The following is a 26753-nucleotide window of genomic DNA, read 5'->3' as shown; positions in this document are numbered from 1 at the left end:
CCACTTTAAAGAACATGCAAATACAAACACAGCTGTCCTTAGTTACGTATGAATTGTTATGTTTTAATTTTTTGTTTGTCTCCGTGAATAAGTATAAAAGACAATAGGTCAATTATAATAAATTTTAACAAGTTGTATAATGTGACCTAGGAGTCTTTTGATTGATGGGATCTCCCCCCCCCTGGACTCGTCCTTTGAGTCACCCCCGCATAGAATTGAAATGTTACAAGTTATGAAATAGAGCGAAATCATGCAGTGGAAGTATTGAATAATAAATTATGTTCATCGATTTAAGAGATCAATTAATGTTTCCGTTATTATATCTTTCACTATGCCACTGAGCCATTCATTGGGCCAGTGACGGGTTCCCATTAAAAAGCAAAATTTTTTGGGGTCTTAATTGGCTTAGGTCGCTTGTTTACATATGAGTCCATGTAATTTGTCTGTCATTTGTCAATCCTAAAAAGCCGGTATCATCGGTCTGTACCGACCCCAGTGAAGTTTACTTAACTCATTAAAGGAGTTAAGTCAACTGGGCTTGTTGGTGAAGAAGCGTCCTAATCCAAATAAGCCTATCTGCTTAGAGTCTCAGCTTAGCAAACGAAGTAAAGGCAATATATAGTAGCAACAATTCCTTTACTCTCCATTAAAAATTATTGACATGCATCCAAAACCCAACAAGGTTAATGACTCCACCTTGCATGCACGCGAAATAATAGATATTTTTGATAGAAAACCAAGAAGCAACTGAAACTATGGTTCTATGTATCTAATTTTACTGACTTATTGCTCTGACGGTGTGTCAAATTGCCTACTCACGTGCTATGAAGTGCGTGTCATGTTTGGAGAAACATTTCGCTACTGTATATTACCTCTGCAGTGCTGGCGACCGAGTTTTTAGAATAGGAAATTCGGTCTTTTCGCATGGCTGTCACAATGCAAATCGGCAACAATGAATAGACCGCAATTCGTTTTAAATAGTTTGCAGGAGGCATGGTGAGTGTTTATTCTAACACAAGGACCTTAGTACTATTAGTGGTCGAGAAGCTTCGTTAACAAAATAAACTGCAAAGAATTTTCCAGAATCTAGAACGAATCTTTCCACGGAGTAATTGAACTTTGTTCAATGAAAACATCTAGGCTTGGCTGTTTGATGTTTTGAAACCTAGACTAATTAAGTTTCATAGGTTAATGCTCATGTAGATTACATAAGCAATTTTTTTTTGGTAAAATTCTAGTTGATTGACCTCTTGCTATCTTGGAAAGTTGTTGGGCTAGGGAATTGAAATTTTCAGGGACAGGTCTACAGAAAAAAGTACATCCTGGGAAAGTATTTTGAGGTCTCTAACTATACCCCTCTCCCTCCTCTATATAATGCAGCCTTTTGTGCATTAAAGCTTATATTTTGGTCAAATTTGATTCTATATTACTATTAAAGGTGTAAATCCTTGCTTACCTTAAAAAAAGTAAACTTTTCACTGTTTTTTATGCTACTAGGCTATATTCCATAATTATAACATCCACCTTTGAACAAAATTATTACCTTTTATGGTATAGTTCAGACTGGAATGTGGGCATTTAAACAAACCCTTTGGGCAAGTATAGATAACAATGTTTTGATGTGTTTTATCTAAAGGCCTTTAAACAGGGGTGAATAAAGATGAGAAAATTTAATCTAAGGGGCCTCTCACTCCAAATTATGATTACGTGCAGGTTATCTTTAGCAGTTCTTCTTATAATTATTTTTAACAATAGCCTATAATTTTTTTATGTTAATCTATAGAAACTTTCAATAGCCTATTCATTCATGAAAGAAGAGGCTTTTTTAATTTTTGTCACATTGATATAATATCAAATGTGCCAGCTATATGTGATTGCTATAGTGCTACAACAGGGCAGTTGCCCAAAGAAAAACTTTCAACAATTTTGTTATTCAAGAATTAGTTTTTATTATATGGCAACCCTGCAAGTCTTCTGTTCTTGCTTAGTTAAATCTTTTTTTTTGTCTCTTATTGGCTTTTCAGGTTTATTTTTATTTATTCAGATTTCTTGTGTGTTCAACAGCATTTGCAAGTTTTTGTTGGGGGGTGAAAAAAGTACTAAACAAAGGTACCTTTTGTTTATATGTATTTTGTTACTTTCTATGTGTCAAAAAAAAATTTGGGGTAGGGTTGAAACTTGGTAGCCAACCCCCTGGGTTGGCTGGTAGTTTCTATGTTAATGTGTGTCAATAACATCTATTTTTTAAATCATAACAGTGTAGAGAAAGTCCATTTGTTCAAGAAGTCCCAATAATGATTTTTAGAAACCCAAAAAGAGGCAAAACAGAAATCTGAGACCAGTGGCATCAATTACAGAAGGGACAAGGGAACTGTCCCATACTCCCCCACTGATTTTTTTTAATGTTTTCATTGAAAATGTCTTTATTTGTGTTTTCTTTGAAACAGAATGACAAATTCCCCCCCCCCACTATATTTTCAAAATGCATTTTACACCCCCTCTAAATTTTGTGATTTGACACTGTCTTAGACAGGATCTCTTGATTCAACAAACACAAAGAAGACTCATGAACAACTTACAGATTTCTTAGCAGTCTTTAATGATATTTCTGTCATTACAAATTTTTCACAAATATATTAAAAATGAGAATGCTAAAATATCTTACAACTTCATCAAAAGCTCCTTTCAGATCCTAGAAAGCTGTTTCAGCTCCCGGGGGAATTGTTATGTCACTTGTAATTACCTTTCAATGTGTCATCTGGTGTTCAAAAGAGTAATTAATGTGGAGTTCATATATTGAGGAGATTGTTTATTTTAATGAGGTTATGAGAAAACTACTACAATTTTTCCCTTTGAGTTCAAATAGTTAGGAAAAACAAGCTGTATTCAGGGGGGCTAGAGGGTATGAACCCCCTGTCTGAAACCTTTCTCTGACTTGTAGAAATGTAACAAAATGAATATAAACAAGTCTTTCATGTGTTTCATAAAGTTTTTTTTTATAAACCTTTCTCAAAAAAATCTTTAATACCCCTTCCCCCCTGAGAATTTCTTGGATACCACCCTATGAAAGAGATCTAGAAATTTAAAAAATACCAGTTTTCAAATTTTAAGGGGTGTGTAACATTTCTACATCTTCTATATTGATAAAACACCAACAATTGGGAGAAGGGGTTGTTGGAACACACATATTCAATTGATAAATTTATAGTTTGCCTTAAAGGCCCAAGAATTTTGATTCTGCCTTGGCCAAACACCTGCACAATAACCCTCACTCCTTCATTTTGTTTGAAAACACTTCCATTATTGCCTCTGTTGAAGTTCTCTTGCAAGTTTTCAGAGAGGAAATCAAAATTAGCAAAAATTTATTGTTATAAGAAATACATAGTTTTATATTTTTATATATAATATTATACCATATCTATCCTTATAGAAGTTTGTACCATTGCAAGAATGAGTAGCCCAAATGTATAATTAAATAAAAAAACTAGTTTTTTTCCAGCTGAAAGTAAGGAACAACATTAAAACATAAAATGGCCATTTATTAGTCCATATATGAGGGGGTTGTCCCCCTTGTCATTATCTTGCTCTTTATACTGAAGTTCAAATTTTGTTCCAATTCTTTAAGCATGACCACTGAATCACAAAGACTGTTTAATTAAAATATATAGGTCTTTTGAAAGTAATGCAATATATATATATATATATATATATATATATATATATATATATATATATATATATATATATATATATATATATATATATATATATATATATATATATATATATATATATATATACTATAGTATATATATATATATATATATATATATATACTATAGTTTTATAAATATATATATAAAGGTAGTGAAATAAACCAAAAGTAAGCCCTTAATAGACATTAATTACAACACAAATATCCAAAAAAGAAGTTTTTCAAAGGAAAGTAAAGAGCCATATTAAACTTAAGACAAACATCAACACATTCCTATAATATCTAAAACTCAATATTTTGTGAGAAACCAAGAAAGGAAAAGATATAATTAATCAAAAAATCAAATAGTTGAGAAAACAATAATTTTGTCAGCCAGTAGTAAAATATGATGATGAAAATCAAATAAATATTTTGACAAGGACCTCTGCCAAGTCGTCCTCAGTTCAAAAAAAAAAAATCTAACTCTTGAGTTAGGGAAATATACATGCTTGACAAACACCACACATGACTAGTGGCAAATAGTACACAAACAGATACAAAAGCCACCTTGTACTAACATTTGACAACAAAGAACATATTAAGACTAAAAGAAATACAAAACTAGTCTCCTAAGATTCTGAACCTTCAGATGATTTTCAAATAACTTCTTAGCGGTCCTTTGTCACAATTATCCTGGATTTGGGCTGGCATTGAGTTCCAGATTTGCCCCTCAGTATAATGTTGAAACATTGATCACTTTTAAGAAATACAAAACTAGTCTCCTAAAAATCTGAACCTTCAGATGATTTTCAAATAACTTCTTAGCAGTCCTTTGTCACAATTATCCTGGATTTGGACTGGCATTGAGTTCCAGATTTGCCCCTCAGTATAATGTTTAAACATTGATCACTCTTAAGAAATACAAAACTAGTCTCATAAAAATCTGAACCTTCAGATGATTTTCAAATAACTTCTTAGCAGTCCTTTGTCACAATTATCCTGGATTTGGGCTGGCATTGAGTTCCAGATTTGCCCCTCAGTATAATGTTTAAACATTGATCACTGTTTGGTTTCTCTCAACTGGTACTAACTTAGAAATAGTGACTTTTATTTAGATTGAGCTCAGTGGTAATATATAATTATAAAATGTTTTTGTGTAAGAATTATAAAAGAGCCTGATGTCCCTCAAACACAATGTTGGAACTAATTAAAGAAATGTTCGAAACCTTTAACACCTTATCATGTATATTTTTATTGTTCAACACCTTTGCCTTGAGGTTGACTGTCCTCTGTCTTGAAAAGTATGGAAAATCGTATTTTTGATGGGTTAGTTCAGATCTGTATTATTTTTCTTGTTTATTTTCACCATGACTGATTTTTTTCAAACCAATGATCATTTTATATTGGAGGAAGACTCACTTAAACTGAAACATAAATGCCTAATGTGCTTTTTAATTCACAAAGTTCATTTTTGCCAGATCAAATATGTTCAATCTCTAACCCACTTTGGCAAACAGTGCATATAATGTGCCTCCAATCTCATCTAATCAACATCCTAAAGATAAAATAACAGAAATTTTGCATTTTTATATGTTGCATCAATCCAATTTGTGGCATCTTATCTATGTTATGTTGATCACTATGTTTGAAAATGATCTGTACATCGTTCCCATATTGGATGTTTTGTCTTTAGTTAGCTCTTTAAAAGTTTGCATCTGTTTTGTACTGTCAACAATGGTATATTTCTTTAAATAATAGATCAAGGAATTTTTCCAGATTCTTGCTTTAAGAACTATTATAAAATGCAGAAATGTTTTAGGAATGTTGAATAAATTGCCTTGTGAGTCTACTTCGAGTAAAATAAGTGTTCGTGGATAATGTATAAAATAAGCATTCAAAATAAGTTTTTATGAGAAGGCAGTGAAAGTAATGAAGAGGACAGGTCCCCTGGTCCAAAAACTTGTAACAATTCTTTATTCTTTGCTATTAAGGCTATGTCATGTCCCAATAACAAGATAAGCAAAGTAGAAAAGTCGTTTCACATATGTACCATTTTCAGATACCATTTTATATCATTTCAATATAGGAAATCAAATTTTTAGGGGCCCTAACAATGCATATGAAAGTTCATTTTTTATTTTTAGGGCGTTTTTGGGTTAAACAGGTTAAGAAACAATGTACTTGGTTAATAGTATGATTATGTCTTTTGAAGTTAAGAAAATTGAGACAGTTAATGTAAATCCTAAAAATATCAGTTCTCATTTTATTTTTACTTTTGTATAAAATTATGAAAAATATCAGAAATAGCTTTTGTTTATGGGTTGAAAATGCCTTGTTTTGGACCAATTAACCTGAACACTAAAATGAATTTGATCTTTATTGCCTTGCGTTACCTAACTGCAAAAAGGGGATAGGGAGACCATCCCTACCCCTATTCAGTCCCCCAAGTTCAGTCCACAAGAGCATCTAGAAATTTTTTTTAATATTGTCGTCAAAATCCATTATCTGATATTTTGTCTCTCCTCCCAAAGAAAATACCATAATAAGTGACATGAGGGTTTGACTGGTTGGTCATGTTTACCAACTGATTTGGGTGACATTACTGCCCCCTCCCATAAACAATGCCTCTGCACACTAATTGCATTTTATTTTTTTTTCATTCTTTTAGAGCAATGAATGATCCTGGTAACCTTGAGGATAAGAAAATTGAGTTTGATGACAATCAGAAAGAAATTCCAGGTGCATCTGCTATATTTTCTTTATTAACAGAAGCTCAGAGGAAAAAGAGTACAACCTTTAAAGTGCAATCGAATTTGTTAGATAAAGTGAAATCATTCCTACCACAGCTACAAAGTGAAAACGAAAAATTGCAGGTTTTAGCTGAGTCATACCCAGGAAAGGTTAATATTGAAAACATTAATGAGAATGATGAACATGTTGAAATGAATATTGGAGTGTTTCAAGGAGAATTAATAAGTGATTCAGAAAGTGAAGATTCAGATTCTTCTGTTGAGAAAGAAGAAAGTAAGATCAGCAAATCAAAACTTATAGAAGAATTGTAATTAGTGTTCACAATGGTCACACCAGGTGAGCTAGAAAATAGGAATGAATACATATCAAGTCTAAGTGATTTTATGGAGGAAGCAGAAACAAATTTTAACAAGATTTTACAGAGTTGTGGCTGGGAAAGAAAGGTAATAATGGATCAGTTCTGTTATAACGTTTTTTGGTTTGGCCTACTATTTGTATGTTGGAGAAAATTTTCCAACAATATTTAATAAAAAAAAATAAATTTTGAAAATCTGGACACACATGGTATTGCTTAATTTAGTTTGCACCTCCTTAAGTTTTTCTGAAAAATAAAACTTAATACCATTTCCAAAACATTGTATCCATGTTATTTTGACAACCTGTGTACACTTACACTCTTCTGATTTAGTTCAATTGTAAGAGCAGAAGTATTAATGATAATAGTCCTGAAAGTTTCAACTTAATACCCCGAGTTGTTCTTGAGGTATTGGCGATAAGTCTTATTGACACCCATTATGTACATTGTGCCTACTGATTCAATTTCAAAGCAATATAAACTTTCAATAAAAAGTTCTACTTTATACCCTGCTCTAGGGCATATGGTATACCCTATAACCTTTATACCCTATCCCCTAGAAGAAGTAATAGTAGGAGCAACAGGAGTAGTATTAGTGATAGCAGTAATTGCGTCAGTAGTTAGCAGTAATGATATTCACATTGTGCTTTTTATTCTAATATCATATCCCTTCTTCATGCCCAGATAGTTTCAACTTAATCCTTTAAGCCATTTTTGAGATATGTCTGATACACCCTGTTGATAACCTGTATGCATTTTTGGTCTTTTGATTTACTACTACTGCTAGTAATCATATGCACACTTTGAATTTTTGTTAGCTCATCATACCTCTCATGTTGTTCTGGAATTATTAACCTACCCCTCCCCTGGTTGGTATAGCCCCTCCCCCCCTAGCATGCACTGAAAGTTTCAACTTAATTTTTGAGTGTGTTGTTAACGACTGGAAATGTCTTCAAGATGAAACAGTGATTGCACCCACTGCTGTGTCCTTTAAGTCCAGACTTGACAAGGGATGGAGTCACAAGTCATGGAAATATGAGTGGGACTGCCCATCCCATTTAATTAGCCCCTGATTCCAATGTCATCATAAGAGTGTCTTGCTGGGAGGCTGATGCTGCTTGTCATATCCAACCATCTCGTCACTCAATCCAAAGTTGCTGTTGTGCTGTGGTGTTAGCTTTAACCACTGAAGAATAGTCATTACAAGCCATATTTATCTTGTGGTCACAGTTACTGAGTGGGCTCAAATAACATTTCTCCAGTAGATCTTTCTCTTTGCATGCAACTGGGCCCTAACAGTGACAAAATTTTATTATCTTCAACATAGAGTGCAACAGATCCGGTATGGACCTTAATTTTCCTCAAAAGTGCAAATTAAGGTAGAACTCTAAGCTGTTCCTGAGATATATATTTTACAGCCTTTTTTTAACCTGCATTTACAAAGTATGTTTCAATTTAGTTCACTATCCCTTTCAATATTTCCTGAGACCAATTGTAAGCAGTACTAGTAGTAGTAGTATTAGCAGTTGTAGTAAGATGCCCATTTTTAATTTTGCCTAGTTCAATACCCCCTTAACTTGTCCTGAAAGTTTCAACTTAATACCCTAGCTAGACCATTCCTGGGATACTGCTGCTGCTGATTTGCCCTTTTGACAACCTGTTTGTGCAGAGTGTGTTTTTATATGATTCATTATCCCCCTAAACATTCCCTGAACGTTTCATTTTCCTAGCCTTAGTAGTAGTAGTAGTAGTCATAATAGTAATAGTAGTAGCAGTAGATGTAGCAGCAATATGCATAGAGTGCCTTTTATTTAGTTCAATGTCCTTCTCAACACGCCCTGGCAATTTCAGCTTAATTCTCTAAGCTATTCTGAAAAATTGTTCCTACATCCTTGTAGTAACCTGAATGCACAATGTGTTTTGATCTACTCCAACTGCCCATAAACACTCTCTGACAGTTTTGCCTTAATATCCTTAACTTTGGTAGAAGTAGTAGTCACAATAGTAGGAATAGTGGTAACATGCACATAGTGCTTTATGATTAGTTTGACATCCCCCTCAACATGACCCTGGTCAATTGATCATCTCTCTCATCATTCCCTTAAAGTTCAAACTTAATACCCTCAGTCATTCCTGAGTTTCCTCCTTTTGACAACCTTCATGTACATAATGTGTTTTGATTTAGTTCAACACTTCCCTCAACATTTTATGAAAGCTTCTCTTAATGCACTTCGTCTATTTGAAAACCAAAGGTCAAATATGCCCTCTTTCCCAATAAAAAACACTGTTTGTAACTAATGGCCAAAAAAGCAATCTACATGCTCATAGTTCGTTTTGATTTCGTTGAACATCCACCTTAATATTCCTGGAAAGCTTCACCTTAATGCTCTTAGCTTCAGTAGTAGCAATAGTTGTAACACTAGTAGTACTAGCATTAGTAGCTGTATGCAAATTAACTCCTTTTTTTTCAATATCCTCGTCTGCAAATGCGGAAAATTTTAACTTAATACTGTAAACTGTTCCTGAGGCATTGCTGATATGTCCTCTTTACAGCCAATATGCACATAGTGTGTTTTGTTTTGTTTAATACTGCTTCAGCATTCCCAAAAAAATTTGTCTTAATACCCTAGCTGTAGTAGCAATAGTAGTAGTAGCCTTAGCTTTAGTAAAAGTAGTAGTAGTATTAGTAGTAACATATACATACTACATTTTGGTCAATTGTACATATTACCTTCAACATCCCCTACAACAAACTCTTTAAGTTTCAACCTCATATAAAAAACTAATCTTAAAATATTGCTGATATGCCCTTTTGACAACCTGCATGCAGATGACATGTTGTGATTCAGTTCAACTTCCCCCCTCAATATTCCATGAAAATTTAACATTTATACCCTTAGTTATAGTTGTAATAGTAGCTACAGTAGTAGTAGTAGGACTACAAGAAGTACTAGTACTAGTATCAGCAGTAGTGTTAACAGATTGCCTTTTGGTCACATGAACATCCTCATCAAACCATTGAAGCTACAACTTAATAATATTAGCCCTAGTTGTGACATGGCCAATATGCCCTTTTGATAACCTGCATATTCTTGGTGTGCTTTGATTTAGTTCAACTGCTCCTTCAACACTACATGAAATTTTATTTTAAAGCTCCTAGCATTAATAATACTTTAAATAAAAAGAGTAGTTAGTGTAGTAGTAGTAGAAGTAGCAGCAGTAGTAGTAGTGGTAGTAGTATTAGTACTAGCATGCACATATTGCCTTTTGGTCAGTTGACCTTCCCCTTTATGCATTCCTTGAAAGTCCCAACCTAACATTGTAATCTATTCCTGAGATATGTCCTTTAACAATCTGCATGCTTATAATGTGTTCAATTTTCCTCAATATTCTCTCAAATTTTTACCTTTATACCCTTAATAGTAGCAACAGTATTAATAACAGTGGTGGTAGGGATATGTTGCCTTTTGGTCTGTTGAACACACCCTCATAATGCCTTGGGAGTTTCAGCTTGCTATGGTAAGTCATTCCAAAAATATAGGATTATTGATGTGCCCTTTTGACAATCTGTATTCACATAGTATGTTTTGAGTTTGCTCAACTTTCCGCTTAACATTTCCTCAATTTTTTCCTTCAATATCCCCAGCCTTGTTAGCACTCAAAGTGTCCAAAAGGTAGTGTCTAGAAAGGTAAAAAATGTCCACCTTTTCCTAATAACAAATACGGTGCGTAAACAGTGGGGTAAATCGCATAACTTACAGCTTTTGCCCTGATGGCTATACGTCTGTCTGGAGGGGGGTGACTTCTCCAGAGACATAGCTACTGGGCTTTTCAACTATTCTGAACAAAATGGACTTCTCAAAATTTTGATTGGATGTGTGTGGGGAATTGATTGGCGTGGGAGGGGGGTTCCCTCCAATCACTTGACTCTTAAAAAGGGCACTAAAACTTTTGGCTCCAATTGAATGAGCTCCTTTCAAAAGTTGTGCCCACATTGCTCTTTACTTAGGCCGCACTATTGTCCTGTGTAAGAAAATGATCTAAATTAGTTTTTATAAAAGGATAACAGTCCTGTAATCACGGAACGTTTCCTATTTTTCGACTTAAACGAATGAAAAGCAAATTTCAAAGTATAATTTGATAGATAGATAATTTCCACAGTTGGACACAGGATGGTAGCATATAGAACCTACGCTCAAATTAGAGGATCCTTGAGGAAGTTTAAAACATGGCAATAACGATTACCTTACAGTTGTATCACTTCACATCTTCTGAAAAAATAGGTCAATTATCAAAAACTCCCACTGCACCTGACCTATAGATGAAAAAACCTCATTTTTCATTATTTAACATAATTCTGATGGTACTTCGTATTATCCAGAACACACTCAAGAAAATTACTCTGTTGAATCTGAGATACCCTGTCTATAGCTGTCTGTATACGGAGACAATTAGCTTAGGCTCAAGGGAAAAACTACCTTATAGGTATATCGTAATTAAATATTTAATATATAGAGTCAACTCCAGACTCAATTTGAAGCTCAACAATGTATATTTCATGACACCTGAAACTCCTTTAAGGGAAATGTTCCTGGTTTCATCTTTCCTCCAATTTATAGAAGCCATGGAATCAGAATATATCTATATGGAACAAAAGAACTTTCAACAGTGCAAGGTTGGACCCAACCATATTCAGCCATATTCAACTCAACCCACCATATTCAGCAACAAAAACTTCTTCACACTAAGGGACAGTCTAAGAGCAAGGCTCCTCAAACCTGTTTATTTTTTCAGCTCTTGTTTCCCAAGAAGGCAGATTATATGATACATCATGGAGTTAAATGCCAACCAATCGTCATCCGAGAAACAGAGTGGAAGACGGGTCTTACGTCATCACCAAATTGCCAAAATTACCGAGCAGAAGTTGAATCTGTTCAGCTGAATATAAGCAGATGGGCAGGGCTGACACCCCCATACTTCTTGAGGACCAGAGCATAATTTGCAATTTGCTGAAAACAAAAGACATTTTAAATGTTTTCGCTTTTTTAACTTTAATAAATCCGAAACTATCAAGAAGTCGAGAAATAAATATTAGCATAAGCATATTAAACTTTCGACCACACTCATTCGTTTGTTTTTTATAAGTATTTTTTTTATGATGGTTTTTTTTTGTTATGAGAAATAGAAACATTCAACTAAAAAAAAGATTGCTTTCAATAAAGTGCAAGTTATGTTCTGGTCTTCAGAAGGTATGGTCGGCGTCAGCCCTACTCGTTTTAGTTTCTGTTCGTTTTGTGTTTGGCTTGGTTATTTATTGTAATTTCTGTTCGTTTTGAGTTTTATTTATTTATTGATGGTGATTTGTGGCAGTTTTACGCTGGGATATTTGACTTTATTTTTGCTCATTTATAAGCTAGTGTAATATGCCTCTTTAGTTTTCTTTGAAAGACTTGGTTTGTTAATACGTTTTTAGAACTAACAATTGAAAAGTCAAGTAATGTTTCAATTCTGGCTTATGTGACTGAATAAATCGTGGAATTGGAGAATCTAGTGACAGGAATTTCTATTGCTTGGATGAAATTTACTGCTGTCGACTTGTCGCAAAATTGCATATTTTCAATCGGAACGTTAGCCTTATCATTAGAGTTTGTATGGACAATGAATGGGTAGCTCAAACTTACAATTAAGTATTTAATTTTTGCATAAGGAAGAAATGAATAATAAAATCGAGTTTAAAACAAATAAAATTGGCCACAAACAAGAGTTGCCTTGCCCCCCCCCCCACTTTCCTTCCCCTTATAGTCTAGAGCGTCATTTGTGCTTTGCTACTACGTTTATTTTGATTTATTTTATTTTTTTATTATAAACCCGAAAAGAAAGAAAGGGAAAAGTACGTGCTAATCAAGTTACCAGGATAAAGCAAACGATTTCCTAAAATAAATGTATTTTTGCTAATCAATTTAGTTCTGTTCCTCATAAAGGAAATTAATTTTCTTTTATACTTTAAATTCTGTTTCACTTAAACTGTGGAGAATGGATAGGTAAAACAATTTAGAATGTTAATTGGTAATTTTTAATGCAATCTTCATGTTTTTAATGAAATGCAAATGATATTTGGACTGTTTTACTTGCTTAAGGCTTTAATTTGATTATGTGCATTCCTTTGAAAACAATTTTAAATATTTTTTAATCTGCTAATGCAAAACGAACTTTTGACGCAACAATTCAAGTCGACAAAGCACTACAGTCGTGGTGTAGATGCATACAGCCCCTAAAATAGGGATGGGAGCTATTTTTTGTGGTTGGAAGTTCAAAATTAGAAAAAAGGCATTTTTATTTCAGTAGTTTTTCATGGGGGGTCATTTGGACTAATTTTAGGGAGAATTTTTCCTTATCCCTTCCCCCTCTATGTAGGACTGAAGTTTGGTATCTATAGTATATCTAGACTGTGGTTATATCAATATTTTAATTTTTGCCAATTTTAAATGTTGAGTTTTGTTTTCTAGAACTGCAAGAAATGTAGAAGCAGTCCATTAACCCTAGATTGTGACTGTCTTAGACTCAGTGTACCAGTTGAATGGAAAAATGAGAATAGATGTGAATCCAGTTCAGCTGCCTTATTTAAAAGTAAATAATTTTTTATACCTAATTCAAATCTATATTTGAAGAGTTTAGTGTGAAAAAACATTCTGTTCATTTATCTTGATCTTGAATTACCCCAGTAGGAATTTTTAATAAGTGTATTTTGCTGAAATTAAATAGCATACTGACGAAAATATTTAGCAGCTACTTAAAGACTCTAATAATTTCCTAAGACATCCAAATCCATCTGGCTCTATTTTGTAGCTATCTGTCATCACTTTAAGATTGTAGACAATACACAACGATAAAAAAAAGAAAAGAAAAGATTCTTGTAAACTTAAAGACTTTAAAACTTAATTCCTTCCAAATCTTAAGACAATAAACGACGATAAAAAAAGAAAAGAAAAGATTCTTGCAAACTTAAAGACTTTAAAACTTAATTCCTTTACCAACTTAAAGGAATTCAAATCCACCTGGCTTTATTTTTTTGCTATCTGTCTTCACTTTAAGATTATAGACAATACAGGACGATAAAAGGGAAGAATTTTTCTTCTCTTGCAAACTTAAAAACTTAAAACTTAATCCCTTTAGAAACTTAAAGGGATCCAAATCCGCCTTGCTTTATTTTTTGCTATCTATATCCAATTTAAGATTATAGACAATACAGGATGATGATAAAAAAAGAAAGAAAAAGAAAAATTTTTGCAAATTTAAAGACCAATGAATAAGTTATATCAAAAATGTCATAAATTTGCTACGATTTTTTTTGAAATAGTACATACTTTAAGTAGATAATCCGCAAGAAAGATTCTGTTTACTAATTAAATAAAAAAAACTAGTTTTTTAACTGAAAGTAAGGAGCGACATTAAAACTTAAAACGAACAGAAATTACTCCGTATATGAAATGGGTTGTCCCCTCCGCAGTCCCACGCTCTTTACGCTAAAGTTTGACTCTTTGCCACAATTCTACTTTTTAAAACAACTAAAACTTTAGCGTAAAGAGCGTGGGACTGCGGAGGGGACAACCCATTTCATATACGGAGTAATTTCTGTTCGTTTTAAGTTTTAATGTCGCTCCTTACTTTCAGTTAAAAAACTAGTTTTTTTTATTTAATTTCTGAACGTTTTTGAATTAATGCATGTTTGATTTTGGCTCTCCGCACATAAATTATTGAAATGAAATTAGTATATTAATTTTTTTTTGGCTAAATGGCTTTCTCTTAGTTTTGATCAGACGATTTTGAGAAATAAGGGGTGGGGAAGGAGGCCTAGCTGCCCTCCAATTTTTCGGTTACTTAAAAAGGCTACTATAACTTTTAATATTCAATGAACGTTTTTATTAGTAAAAAATATACGTAACTTAAGAATTAACTTACGTAACAAACTTTTATATTCTTATATTTTTATTATGTGTACGAGGGGGTTTGTACCCTCGTTAATACCTCGCTCTTTACACTAAATCGTAAGTTTTGTTCCAATTCTTTAAGAATGACCCCTGAATCAAATAGGCCGTTGAATAAATAGTTGAAATCACTAAAAATATTTTAGCATAAAGAGCGAGGTATTTATCTCCTCCTAAATACCTCGCTCTTTATGCAAAAGTATTTTTAGAGCCCTTCATATGCGTAATAATCTCTGTTTGTTTTAAATTTCAATGCTATTCCTTACTTTCATTTGAGAAAACGTTTTCATGTTTATTTTTTCATTGTTTTTTTTTTATAGTAATGCTAGAAAATCCTGCGCCCTTTTCATTGAATTTTTTTCAACCATGGCATATTTCTCCAAGGAAAGATCCTCCCACATAGCCCCCTCCCTCAACCCTACCCCCAAAACCAAAAAAATCCCCCTGAAAACGTCTGTACACTTCCCAATAACCATTATTATATGTAAACACTGGTTGAAGTTTGTAACTTGCAACCCCTCCCCCAGGGACTGTGGGGGAGTAAGTCATCCCCAAAAACATAGTTATTAAGATTTTCGACTATGCCAAACAAAATGGCTGTCTCAAAATTTTGATCCGTTGACTTTGGGAAAAAAATGAGCGTGGGAGGGGGCCTCGATGCCCTCCAATTTTTTTGGTCACTTAAAAAGGGCACTAGAACTTTTCATTTCCGTTAGAATGAGCCCTCTTGCGACATTCTAGGACCACTTGGTCGATACGATGACCCCTGGGAAAAAAAAACAAAAAAAAACAAAAAAACAAACAAATAAACACGCACCCGTGATTTGTCTTCTGGCAAAAAATGCAAAATTCCACATTTTTGTAGATAGGAGCTTGAAACTTCTACAATAGGGTTCTCTGATACGCTGAATCTGATGGTGTCATTTTCGTTAAGATCCTACGACTTTTAGGGGGTGTTTCCCCCTATTTTCCTAAATAAGGCAAATTTTCTCAGGCTCGTAACTTTTGATGGCTAAGACTAAACTTGATGAAACTTATATATTTAAAATCAGCATTAAAATGCGATTCTTTTGATGTAGCTATTTATATCAAAATTCAATTTTTTAGAGTTTTGGTTACTATTGAGCCGGATCGCTCCTTACTACAGTTCGTTACCACGAACTGTTTGATAATTCCTCTAAAGATTTTAGCTAACGTTTGGAAATTCATCTCAGTCAAAGCTGGATCGAAAGGACTATTCTTGTGGAAAAATATAGCCTAAAAGGGGGCTTCTTTGATTTTTTGTTTAAGAATACGTTCATGTAAAATGTTCCTTTTTTACTGGAGAAATGTTAAAAATAGGTACATCAATTGTTTACTTAAATATTGCAGAAGCAAGGTGTTCAAATTTCACCAGTCAAATATGACTCACAATCTATAATATAGAACTAAGCTGAACTACTTATTTTGCTTTTTCCTTGAGCAACACAAATCTTTACTGTAAAGCAATTTGTATTTTATTCAAGAAACATCTGGCGATATTTTGAAACAAGAAACATTGTAACAGAATTTCTCAGTTTATTCAAGCAATATTTTTCATCTTAAGTTCCATAATTAGCTTTAATTTCAAGCAATTAAGTCAGTGTGCATATCTAGTGGTTTTTGTTTTGCAAATCATATTTGGTCTTGCATGTGGGGTGTCAACCTTACTCCTCATAAAACTTGTTAAAAATAAATATATACTTGTTACAAAACAAAATGAGCAACATAAATCTTTACTGTACAAACAATTTGTATTTTATTCAAGAAGCATCTTGCGCTATCTTGAAACAAGAAACAATTGTTTATAAAAACAAATTCTAGTTTATTCTATAAACATTTTTCATCTTACGTTCCATAATTGGTTTTAATTTCAAGCTATTGTGTCACTGTGTATATCTGGGGATTTTGTTTTACAAATTATGGTTTGGTCTTTAGAGGGCATGGGGTATGTCAGCCCTACTTCTCTTAAAACTTGCCAAAAATAAAGTAAACAGTGATATTATGGTTGTAGCGATAACTGCAAGCTAGTGGAGAACGAACCATAGACTATAGCAACCAAAAATTTAAAAATGCGTTAAGAAAACTGCCATATGAGAAAAAATTGCCAATTGTGGTTGATTTAGGAATGGTATCTATTATTTCGATTAATCTTAATAGTAAAATGTTCATAGTAGAATTTATTAAAGTTTCAAGAAATTCCTGAAACCCCTGGAAAATAATGTCAGATCGAAACGGAAAATACAGCGTCGGAATCGCTATTGACGAAAACGCTATACAGCGAACTTGTAGCCCTTGCTCCAACTTGAACAACAAGGATAGTCACCTTTTCGCAAGAGCAGCACTGATGAATGAATGAATGTATTTAATACCCATCAATGGAAAAACAGATGGAGCACAAAAAAAGAAGCAAAAGACACTAATTAATTTGACACAAACAAAACTGATGCCGACTACTGATGTAAAACATTGGGCCACGGGTGGGTTTTGACTGATGGATTACATCGGTCGAATTGCGACAGAATCGCTTCTTCATAGTTGGTAACACTGTACTGTCGCGTAAAATACCGATTGCTTGTCCATGGTGGTAAACGAAGTAAAAACTTTGTATACTTGTGGTGCATACAGTGTAATTTCAGTTTTTCTGTAGCGGTAAAAATGCGCCAAAATGGGCTAAGGTACAGATAATGAGGCAAAATCATAGCATTGTACACCTTGGCCAACAGACGACGAACAAACTTTCGCTTATTTGCCACTATACAGCTATACGTAAAAAAAGACCGCTTCTGAAAATGAGAGAGCACTAACCGCCGTGTCTCTAGTATTGACCGTCCAATAGGGAGGCCCAGATGTACAATATCATCCACAAGCCCAAAAATAGAATCACCAAGTGTGACGCTCCGACCAGTAGGCTATCTGATTTCGAGTTAAAAAGCACCACTTCAGACTTTTCACCATTAAATAGGAGTCCAATATGGGCATACTCTTGTTGCAACTTAATAAAATGAGCTTCTAGCCCATGCAGAGACCAGCTCAGGTTCAGCGCATCATCTGCATAACCAATCAAAGACATATATGACTTTGATTTTGGCCTTACAATGCTGTTATTAAGTACTGTCGGTGACGAAATAGTACCTTGTCTTACCCCCTTCTTTACTGGGAGAAGGGGATTGTCACGTGGAGAAACAGCAGAATCACATAAGAGACTAGTACACTCTTTAGCTAATAGAGGGAGTCTAAGTTCCACTTTCAGATTTTCATACATGTCAGTCAGTGGGGCTAGGATGCAGGGATCAACACCGGCCAAACCCAAGTCAGATATAGTCTCCTCATGAAGAAGTGAATCAAATGCGCGTCTTACATCATGGGCAGCTAAAGCAATACTTTCCCCGTGTTTTTATGCATCAACTAAAGCAGATACCAAAGCAGAAAGGTCATGACCAAACCCAAGCCGAGACTGGAAACCGAACTGGTGGGCCTGAACTGTACATTTAGTTCTCAATCCATCAATTATCAATTTTAAAAAAAATTTACAAAATAAAGTTGCAACTGTTATTGGACGAAAAGACGAACATTCAGAAGGAGGTTTATTCTTCTTAGGGATAGGGACAGGACCTTGTGGTGGTCTAGTAACCTTTGCGAAGTCATGTTATTTTTCGTCCATTTTTGATTTAGCAAGTGACTTTTTGGCAGTCAGAATCCAGAATTTTGTTGTGCTAAACATTTATCTGGCCACGAACTACCATGCTGACCGATGTAAAAGACTTTTTGCCATTAGTGCCGCTCGTTTATCTAAATGCTTTCGAAAAATAAAAGAGTACGGTTTATGCTGTATCGCGACTGGTGACTTCAATTGTGATCTAACCAACCCACCTAATTTTTTTGGTGATTATGATCAGCCAAGTATTATTTTCGGCCTGTTGAATGATGATTATGTAGTAGCATCGAGGAATGAGAGTTTTACTTACGTCCAATTTGGCTAGTACATCTAACTTAGACCATGTTTGTCATACGTCATTTGTAACTATCACGGAAGTTGTTGTTAGTGATTCTAATTTTACGTCAGATCCCTTTCCTTTGTCTTTTAGTGCTCGGGTCGGTTTTCCAACCGGCTTCCGAAAAAGCAATCAGTATTTTATGCTAATGATTGGGACAGGGCGTCTCTAGATTTTTTCCAGAATGCGAGCTACGATATCCTCGCGAAAATTTGTTTACCCTTTGATTTGTTGATGCAGAGTTTAAGGAAGAATATGTGTGACTCTCGAATTGGGCTGAACATTTATTGTATTGAACTTACTCATGCCTTAGCTCTCGCTTAAAAATCTGCAGTACCTATAAGGCGAATAAAAGTTAGAACTGAAGAGTCCGGCTGGTCAACTAATTATAATTTGCAAAATGCTAACTTTTCTGCTAAGTTTTGGCTTTCAGTTTGGATTCAAGCGGATAAACCACGCAATGGGTGGCTACGAAAACTGTATGTTTATACTAAACGCCAGTTTGCAAAGCAGTTTTCTCAGCATCGGAGTTCAATTATTTCGTCTTGTTCGGGAAAGTTCAGTATCGGCCAAATAAGTTATAGTCCAGTCTAGTAAAAGACTTGCCAAGTCAAATAAAGTCTCGTATACCACTTTACCACAATGCTCAACCTCATGGGCTGAGCATTATAAACCAGAATTTCCTGCTCCAGATCCACGTCTGCAAAATAGTTACAAAGTAAAACTCCGAGATTTTTTTGAGCATGCTTCTAGTGCGGGACTGATTATTACTCCAAAAAAGAGTATTGCGGTGAAACTTTAAGGAAATATTAAGAGGGATGCCAAACACAATCGAAGCGCACTTTGTCCATGCTAGTTGTAAAAAGGGAATATCCGCAATATCTAAGGAACAGCTGAGGGTATTAGGTTGAATCTTTCAAGGTATGTTGAGGGGATATTGAAAAGAGACTGGAGGGCAGCCAGTCCCAGGCCCCTTTTGCTCTTTTTATGCTCCCTACTCCTAAAAAAAAGTTGAAATTTTTTAACTAATTTTGTTCAAACTAGTCAAAAGGCTATGCAATATGGCCCTGGGGCAAGGATTGTAAATTTTTGCAATTCATAAATTGTTTACGTGTAGGGTTTATCATTTGGAATGGGGAAAAGTTTTGACTCTGGGTGTAATCGGAAAGACTGAGGATATTGAAATGAAATTTTGGGGAATGTAATGAGGCATCTTAAACTAAATCAAAAGGCACTGTGTATATCCCTTTTATCAAAAAGCAGGTCTACCATATCTTGAAATCGGCTGGAGGTATTAAGTTGAAACTTTCAGGACATGTTGAAGGGGATATTTTTAAATGGTCGGAGGACGGTCAACCCCCTCTCATGTCCTCTTTAGTTGGCCTCTTTCTAAAAATATTTGGTCAAATTTTGAAATAGCCATCTTGTTCAAAATAGTCTAAAGGTCAAATAATTATACCTCTGGGAATGAGAAGACCCTCCACAGTTTTGAAAAGGAATGCCAAACACATTAAAAACATATAATATGCAAGCTAGTTGTCAAAAGGGTGTATCAGTGATGCCTAAGGAATAGCCATTTTGTTCAACGTAGTTGAAAGGTTCAGTAACTATGTCTCTGGGGATGTCAACCCCTCACAGCCCTCAGAGAGAGAGTCGTAAGTTACACAATTTGCCCATTATCTATATATAGTATTTGTTCTGGGCGAAAAGACATGTTTGACATTTGATGTTCAAAAACACCAAGTGCATTCAAGCAAAGCTATGAGAGAGTGTTGAAGGGAATATTGAAGGGAGTTAAATCAAAACAAGCTAAGTGCATACAGTTTGCCAAGAGGGGGAAACTCACGAATGACTGTGAGTATTAAGTTCTTACTCTAAGGGAATGATGAGGGGGTGGTCAGTTAACAAAGGACATGTTGAAGGTACTTTTGAACTAACCAAAATGAACTGTATGCATGTTACCACTAGTGCTAATATTACAACGACTAATACTTTTTCAGAGGTTAAGGATATTAAGGTGAAACTTTTAGGAAACATTTAAGGGGGTGTTGAATTAAAGCAAAACAGACTATGTGGATTCAAGTTTCCAAAAGGATATAGGAGCAATTTCTCAAAAATAGTATAGAGAGTACTAAATTGAAACTTCCATTGTATGTTATGGATGATATTGAACTAACCAAAAGTACTAAATGTATGCTACCCCTTACTTTTACTGCTAATAATACTACTATTAAGGTTAAGGATATTACGGAGACATTTTCAGAATATTGTTTTTTTTTGGGGGGGGGGTATGTTAAATTAAATTGAAAAACTCTGTATGTGTGCAGGCTGTCACATTGCCGTATCAATAGTGTAACAAGAACAGCTTAGAGTATTAGGTTTAAATTTTCAGAGCATACTAAGGGATATGTTGAGCCAGTAAAAATGAACAATGTGCATACTAACACTACTAGTAATAGTATCGCTACTGCTGTTAGTACTAATATTACTTAGGCTGACATGAAACTTTCAGGGAATGTTGAAGGGGATTTTGGGTTACATCGAAACGCATTATGCGCATGCAGTTTATCCAAATGATGTATCAGAAATATATCAGAAACAGCTTTAAGTATGAAGTTGAAACTATCGGGGCATGAAGAGGGGATATTGTTCTAGACCAAAAAGCCACTATATGTATACTCTTACTGCTTACTATTAATAATACTACTTCTTGGAATGGTATTAAATTATATTTTTCAGGAAAACTTGAGGTGTAAAACTAAATTAAACATCACTATGTGTGCCTGGATTTTCCAAAGTGGGTATTTTATTGGAAATAGTTATTATTTTTTTTAATATTGTTTTCTTTTTCCATGGAAAAGCAAACAGAATCTAATTTAAAGAATTTTTCCTCAATATTTATTAAGCAATATTAAGAGCTACATTGAACCAAAAAGGACCAGAAATATAGTTAAATAATTTACCAAGTGTAAAAACTTCATCAAATCACCATCAATAAATAAATGAAACCCAAAACGAACAAAAATTAAAATAAATAACCGAGACAAATTCAAAACTAGAAGAAACTAAGATGAGTAGGGCTACCCCCCCCCCATGCTATCTGAAGACCAGAAGACAGTTTGCACTTTCGACAAGGTATTCAAATGACGCCATATATGGCACATTTTAACCGTAAATGACACCACTCATTTTTGAATAAAACGTAATTTTTGACAAAAAATCCATCTTCATATTCAAGATGATGCTACACACGTATCTTTTGGTAAGATAATATACCACGCGTATCTTTTGCAAAATTTTATTCTCTGGGATATGATTTGAGGGACTACTGCCTGATTCCTTGGGATTCTTTCTTTGCTAGATCCAGCTAAGAAAAAGGCGAAGGCTTTTCTTGTGCATGATATATGATAATCATGGTTGCATAGGTAGCTGTAACCTAGTAAAGGGTGCACCGTGGCCCTTAGTAACCAAAAATCTTCTAAAAGACGGAGTCTTCCAAAGCAGAAACTTAAACTCAGAACGACAGAAATTAGATAACAGTAGGCCTACGTCTTTTTGGACACGTGTCTTTCTTCCTGTGTTTCTAGAATTATTTCCCTGTTGATTTGCTTGCGTGTCTCCTGTTGAGTTGAATGGAATGCATAGCTTTTTCTGGGTCCAAATATATGGATAACCGCCTTGATTTTTCAGTTTGTTGAGTGACCCCTGTCTCAATCTTGTTGTTATGGTTGGCTGTCATTAATGCTTATTATTAACGTGAGAAAGTAAAGACATAGGGCATAGTACAGAGTTGAGACAGAATAGTTTGGGGATATTTGACGATTCTTTAACCTTGTTTAGAATATTCCAAGATCAAAATTCCTTTTCTCATGTGTTTTGATTCACCCACTCTTATTCATTCCCATCTGAGGCTCCTCCAACCTCTGAGGCCATTTCAAGACCAAAAGTCAAAAGGGGATATTTGACAATTCTTCAACCTCGTTTAGCATATTCCAGGATCAAAATTCCTTTTCTCATGTGTTTTGGATTCATCCACTCTTAGTCAGTCTCTTCCGAGGGTCCTCCAACCTCTGAGGCTATTTCAAGGCCAAAATTCCTTTTCTAGCTTGTATGATTTCGTGAATTCAATATTCGCTAGTTGGTAATATTCTCCTCCCCTTTCCTACAATTAAATGCTCTCATACACCCCATTTACCTTTTATCTAACTTCTTTTGGTAGCTTCTTAATCCTTCACTGTCTTAATACTTGGTCTGGTCTTTTCCCAATGTTCTGGTTCTGAGCTGGTCCCTTTTTTCCCCAATGTGACTTCTTTTTCCGTCTTCCCCTTTTCTTTAGTGTCTTAAAACTTGATGTGTTCTTTTCCCGAGTTTCATACGACTATGGCAAGACCTCCATACGTCACGGGACCATAAACAAAGCAAATTGCCAATTGTTTACACACAAGTTTTATCAAACAGTTCGTGGTAACGAACTGTAGTAAGGAGCGACCCGGCTCAATAGTAACCAAAACTCTAAAGAATTGAATTTTGATATCAATAGCTACATCAAAAGAATCGCATTTTAATGCTGATTTTAAATATATAAGTTTCATCAAGTTTAGTCCTACCCATCAAAAGTTACGAGCCTGAGAAAATTTGCCTAATTTAAGAAAATAGGGGGAAACACCCCCTAAAAGTCGTAGGATCTTAACAAAAATGACACCATCAGATTCAGCGTATCAGAGAACCCTACTGTAGAAGTTTCAAGCTCCTATCTACAAAAATGTGGAATTTTGTATTTTTTTGCCAGAAGACAAATCACGGGTGCGTGTTTATTTGTTTGTTTGTTTTTTTTTTCCCCAGGGGTCATCGTATCGACCAAGTGGTCCTAGAATGTCGCAAGAGGGCTCATTCTAACGGAAATGAAAAGTTCTAGTGCCCTTTTTAAGTGACCAAAAAATTTGGAGGGCATCTAGGCCCCCTCCCACGCTCATTTTTTTCCCAAAGTCAACGGATCAAAATTTTGAGATAGCCATTTTGTTCAGCATAGTCGAAAACCATAATAACTATGTCTTTGGGGATGACTTACTCCCCCACAATCCCTGGGGGAGGGGCTGCAAGTTACTAACTTTGACCAGTGTTTAAATATAGTAAGGGTTATTGGAAAGTGTACAGACGTTTTCAGGGGGATTTTATTTTATTTGGGGGTGGGGCTGAGGAGAGGGGGCTATGTTGGAGGATCTTTCATTGGAGGAATCTGTCATGGGGGAAGAAAAATTCAATGAAAAGGGCGCAGGATTCTCTAGCATTACTATAAGAAAACAATGAAAAATAAACATGAAATGTTTTTTCAAATGAAAGGAAGAAGTAGTATTGAAACTTAAAACGAACAGAGATTTTTACGCATATGAGGGGTTCTAAAAATACTTTAGCCTAAAGAGCGAGGTATTTAGGAGGAGATAAATACCTTGCTCTTTATGCTAAAGTATTTTTAGTAATTTCAACTATTTATTCTACGGCCTTTCTGATTCAGGGGTCATTCTTAAAGAATTGGGACAGAACTTACGATTTAGTGTAAAGAGCGAGGTATTAACGAGGGTACAAACCCCCTCGTATACATAATAAAAATATAAGTTAATGAAAGTTTGTTACGTAAGTTAATTCTTAAGTTACGCATATTTTTTACTAATAAAACTGTTCGTTAAAATTAAAAGTTCTAGTTGCCTTTTTAAGTAACCGAAAAATTACAGGGCAACTAGGCCTCCTTCCTCACCCCTTATTTCTCAAAATTATCTGATCAAAACTAAGAGAAAGCCATTTAGCCAAAAAAGGAATTAATATGCAAATTTCATTTTAATAATTTATGTGCGGAGAGCCAAAACCAAACATGTATTAATTCAAAAACGTTCAGAAATTAAATAAAAAAAAACTCATTTTTTTAGCTGAAAGTAAGGAGCGACATTAAAACTTAAAACGAGCAGAAATTACTCCGTATATGAAATGTTGTCCCCTCCACAATCCCTCGCTCTTTACGCTAAAGTTTGACTTTTTGCCACAATTCTACTTTTTAAAACAATTAAAAGCTTTAGCGTAAAGAGCGAGGGATTGCGGAGGGGACAACCCATTTCATATACGGAGTAATTTCTGTTCGTTTTGAGTTTTAATGTCGCTCCTTACTTTCAGCTAGAAAAATGAGTTTTTTTTTATTTAATAATGGAAAAAGCTAGGGGTGAAGTTTAATATTGGGTATGTGATTGGCCAGTAGCTTTCAGAGATCGCTCTCTATCTGAAAAGAATCAATTTTTTTCGTGGGAGAGAATAGGGGTGTTAAAAAAAGGATAAAATTCCTACCTGATAGGTTTTAGGCCTACAACTTTAAGCCTATGGCCCAATAGGTGCTAAATGCTCAGACAGATTTTCAACGGCACACTTGTGGCTAATAAAAGGCCCCAAAAGTGTTTTTTTGGACCAGCTAAAAAAAACAATATGGGTAAGTTCTTGGTCTAAGAGGACTCCAATGCAGAAAAATAGAAGATAATTGGCTACCCCCCCCCCCGAATCAGGAGCAAGATACTATAGGAAATTCCCCGGTCACTTCACATCAGATGGGTTTCCGTAGAAACTTAGAAAGCGGCCCTTGTGATTTTAAATTGAATGTTCTAGTGCCTTTTATTAAGGAGTAAAAGCATTTTGAGGGCAATCGTCCTCCCCTTGTTTGACCTTTTTCTACCTCAAATTCCACACCGGCTACCCCCCTTGAAGTTGACTTTAATTTTAAGATAGTCATTTCGGTCAAAAAAGGTGGAAGTACTTAACTTACTTAAGGCTTCTTCTGTATGATATGTGGCGTAGAGAGCGTAGCAGCTTTGTTCCTCCAGGTGAACCAATCTGCTGCTGTGATGGTGGGCTCGTCAGCAGCAATGTCGGCCAAGTACCTATATCTAATCAAGACCTAGGCCTAGTGTCATTTGGGCTTGCAACCCTCCATCCGAAATTGATTGCAGTAAAAAAAAAGAAGTTCAAAGGCCAGATGACTCTGTTTTAGCGGTTGACATTACCCCCAAAGCCTTTGTTCATAAACAAGCTATAGTAGAAAAGGCGGCTATGTTCGCTTTTGGTTTTTTGATCACAAAGAACGGGAGGTAAGGGAAATCGAACAATGTCATGGCGGAAAGAGTGAAGCCAAATCAAAACATACCATGTGTATCCAGATGATGAAAATACCATGTCAGCCAAATCTCTGGAACGATTCTGGGCATCAAAGAATTTTTCTTGAAAACCGTAAAAATCACAACCTTATAATTTATTTTCAATAATTTCGAGTGCCGTCCTAATAAATATTTGAGGGGTATTTTTTCGGGGATGACTATCATTCTTAAGGCATATTTATATAGATTATTTATATATGGATGATATTAGAGCTATTATATAGCTATATATAGTTACTCGTTATACATAGTTATTACATATTTATGTTTAGTTATTAAACTTAAATGTTCGTCTTGCAAATATAGCTTTGAATAAACCCTTCCAATTTTATATCCTTGTATTACTGTTATCTGGCTTCTCAGTAATCTCTCCAACACCCGATTAAATCATTTCAGCCATTCTAAATTGCTTAATGTGACATTTGAGGTTTGCTCATATTAGACATTATGACTTTTTATACCTTAAATTACTAATTCTGAAGTATAGCATGAAATAATTGAGAAAATGGGAGGGATCGAGATATTTGAAACTATAATTGAGAAAGGAACTTCAAATCAATTAAAAAAAGATTGTTGGCTTGTAACTTTAGGTTTAATCTACAGTTTTGCATTTTACGCTTTTTATTTGTCAATTTTTGATATTCTAGACAATTCTTCAGGTTTTGCCAGTACACCAGAAGAAAGACTTCGTCGTTATGATGCTGCTATTGGTGCTAATAGGTCCGGATCATCATTGGTTCTATCGTCTGATAAGCTTTTAACTCTTGA

The 26753-nt window shown here is 34.7% G+C and overlaps 1 protein-coding gene across 1 annotated transcript; it reads left to right on the top strand.

Annotated features, from left to right (window-relative positions):
* Positions 1 to 911: 911 nt before the first annotated feature.
* LOC136035436 (uncharacterized) lies at positions 912 to 26753 on the top strand (the record flags this gene model as incomplete). Its single annotated transcript, XM_065717244.1, is given in 4 exon segments — positions 912 to 996; positions 6363 to 6888; positions 13307 to 13427; positions 26633 to 26753. Coding segments are annotated over 3 exon segments (362 nt in total), but the record flags the coding sequence as incomplete, so codon positions are not given.

The sequence above is a fragment of the Artemia franciscana genome, chromosome 14, assembly GCF_032884065.1.
Source record: "Artemia franciscana chromosome 14, ASM3288406v1, whole genome shotgun sequence".
NCBI lineage: Eukaryota > Metazoa > Arthropoda > Branchiopoda > Anostraca > Artemiidae > Artemia > Artemia franciscana.
Note: the sequence above shows the minus strand (reverse complement) of the source record. Positions and strands in the feature narration are given on the sequence as shown.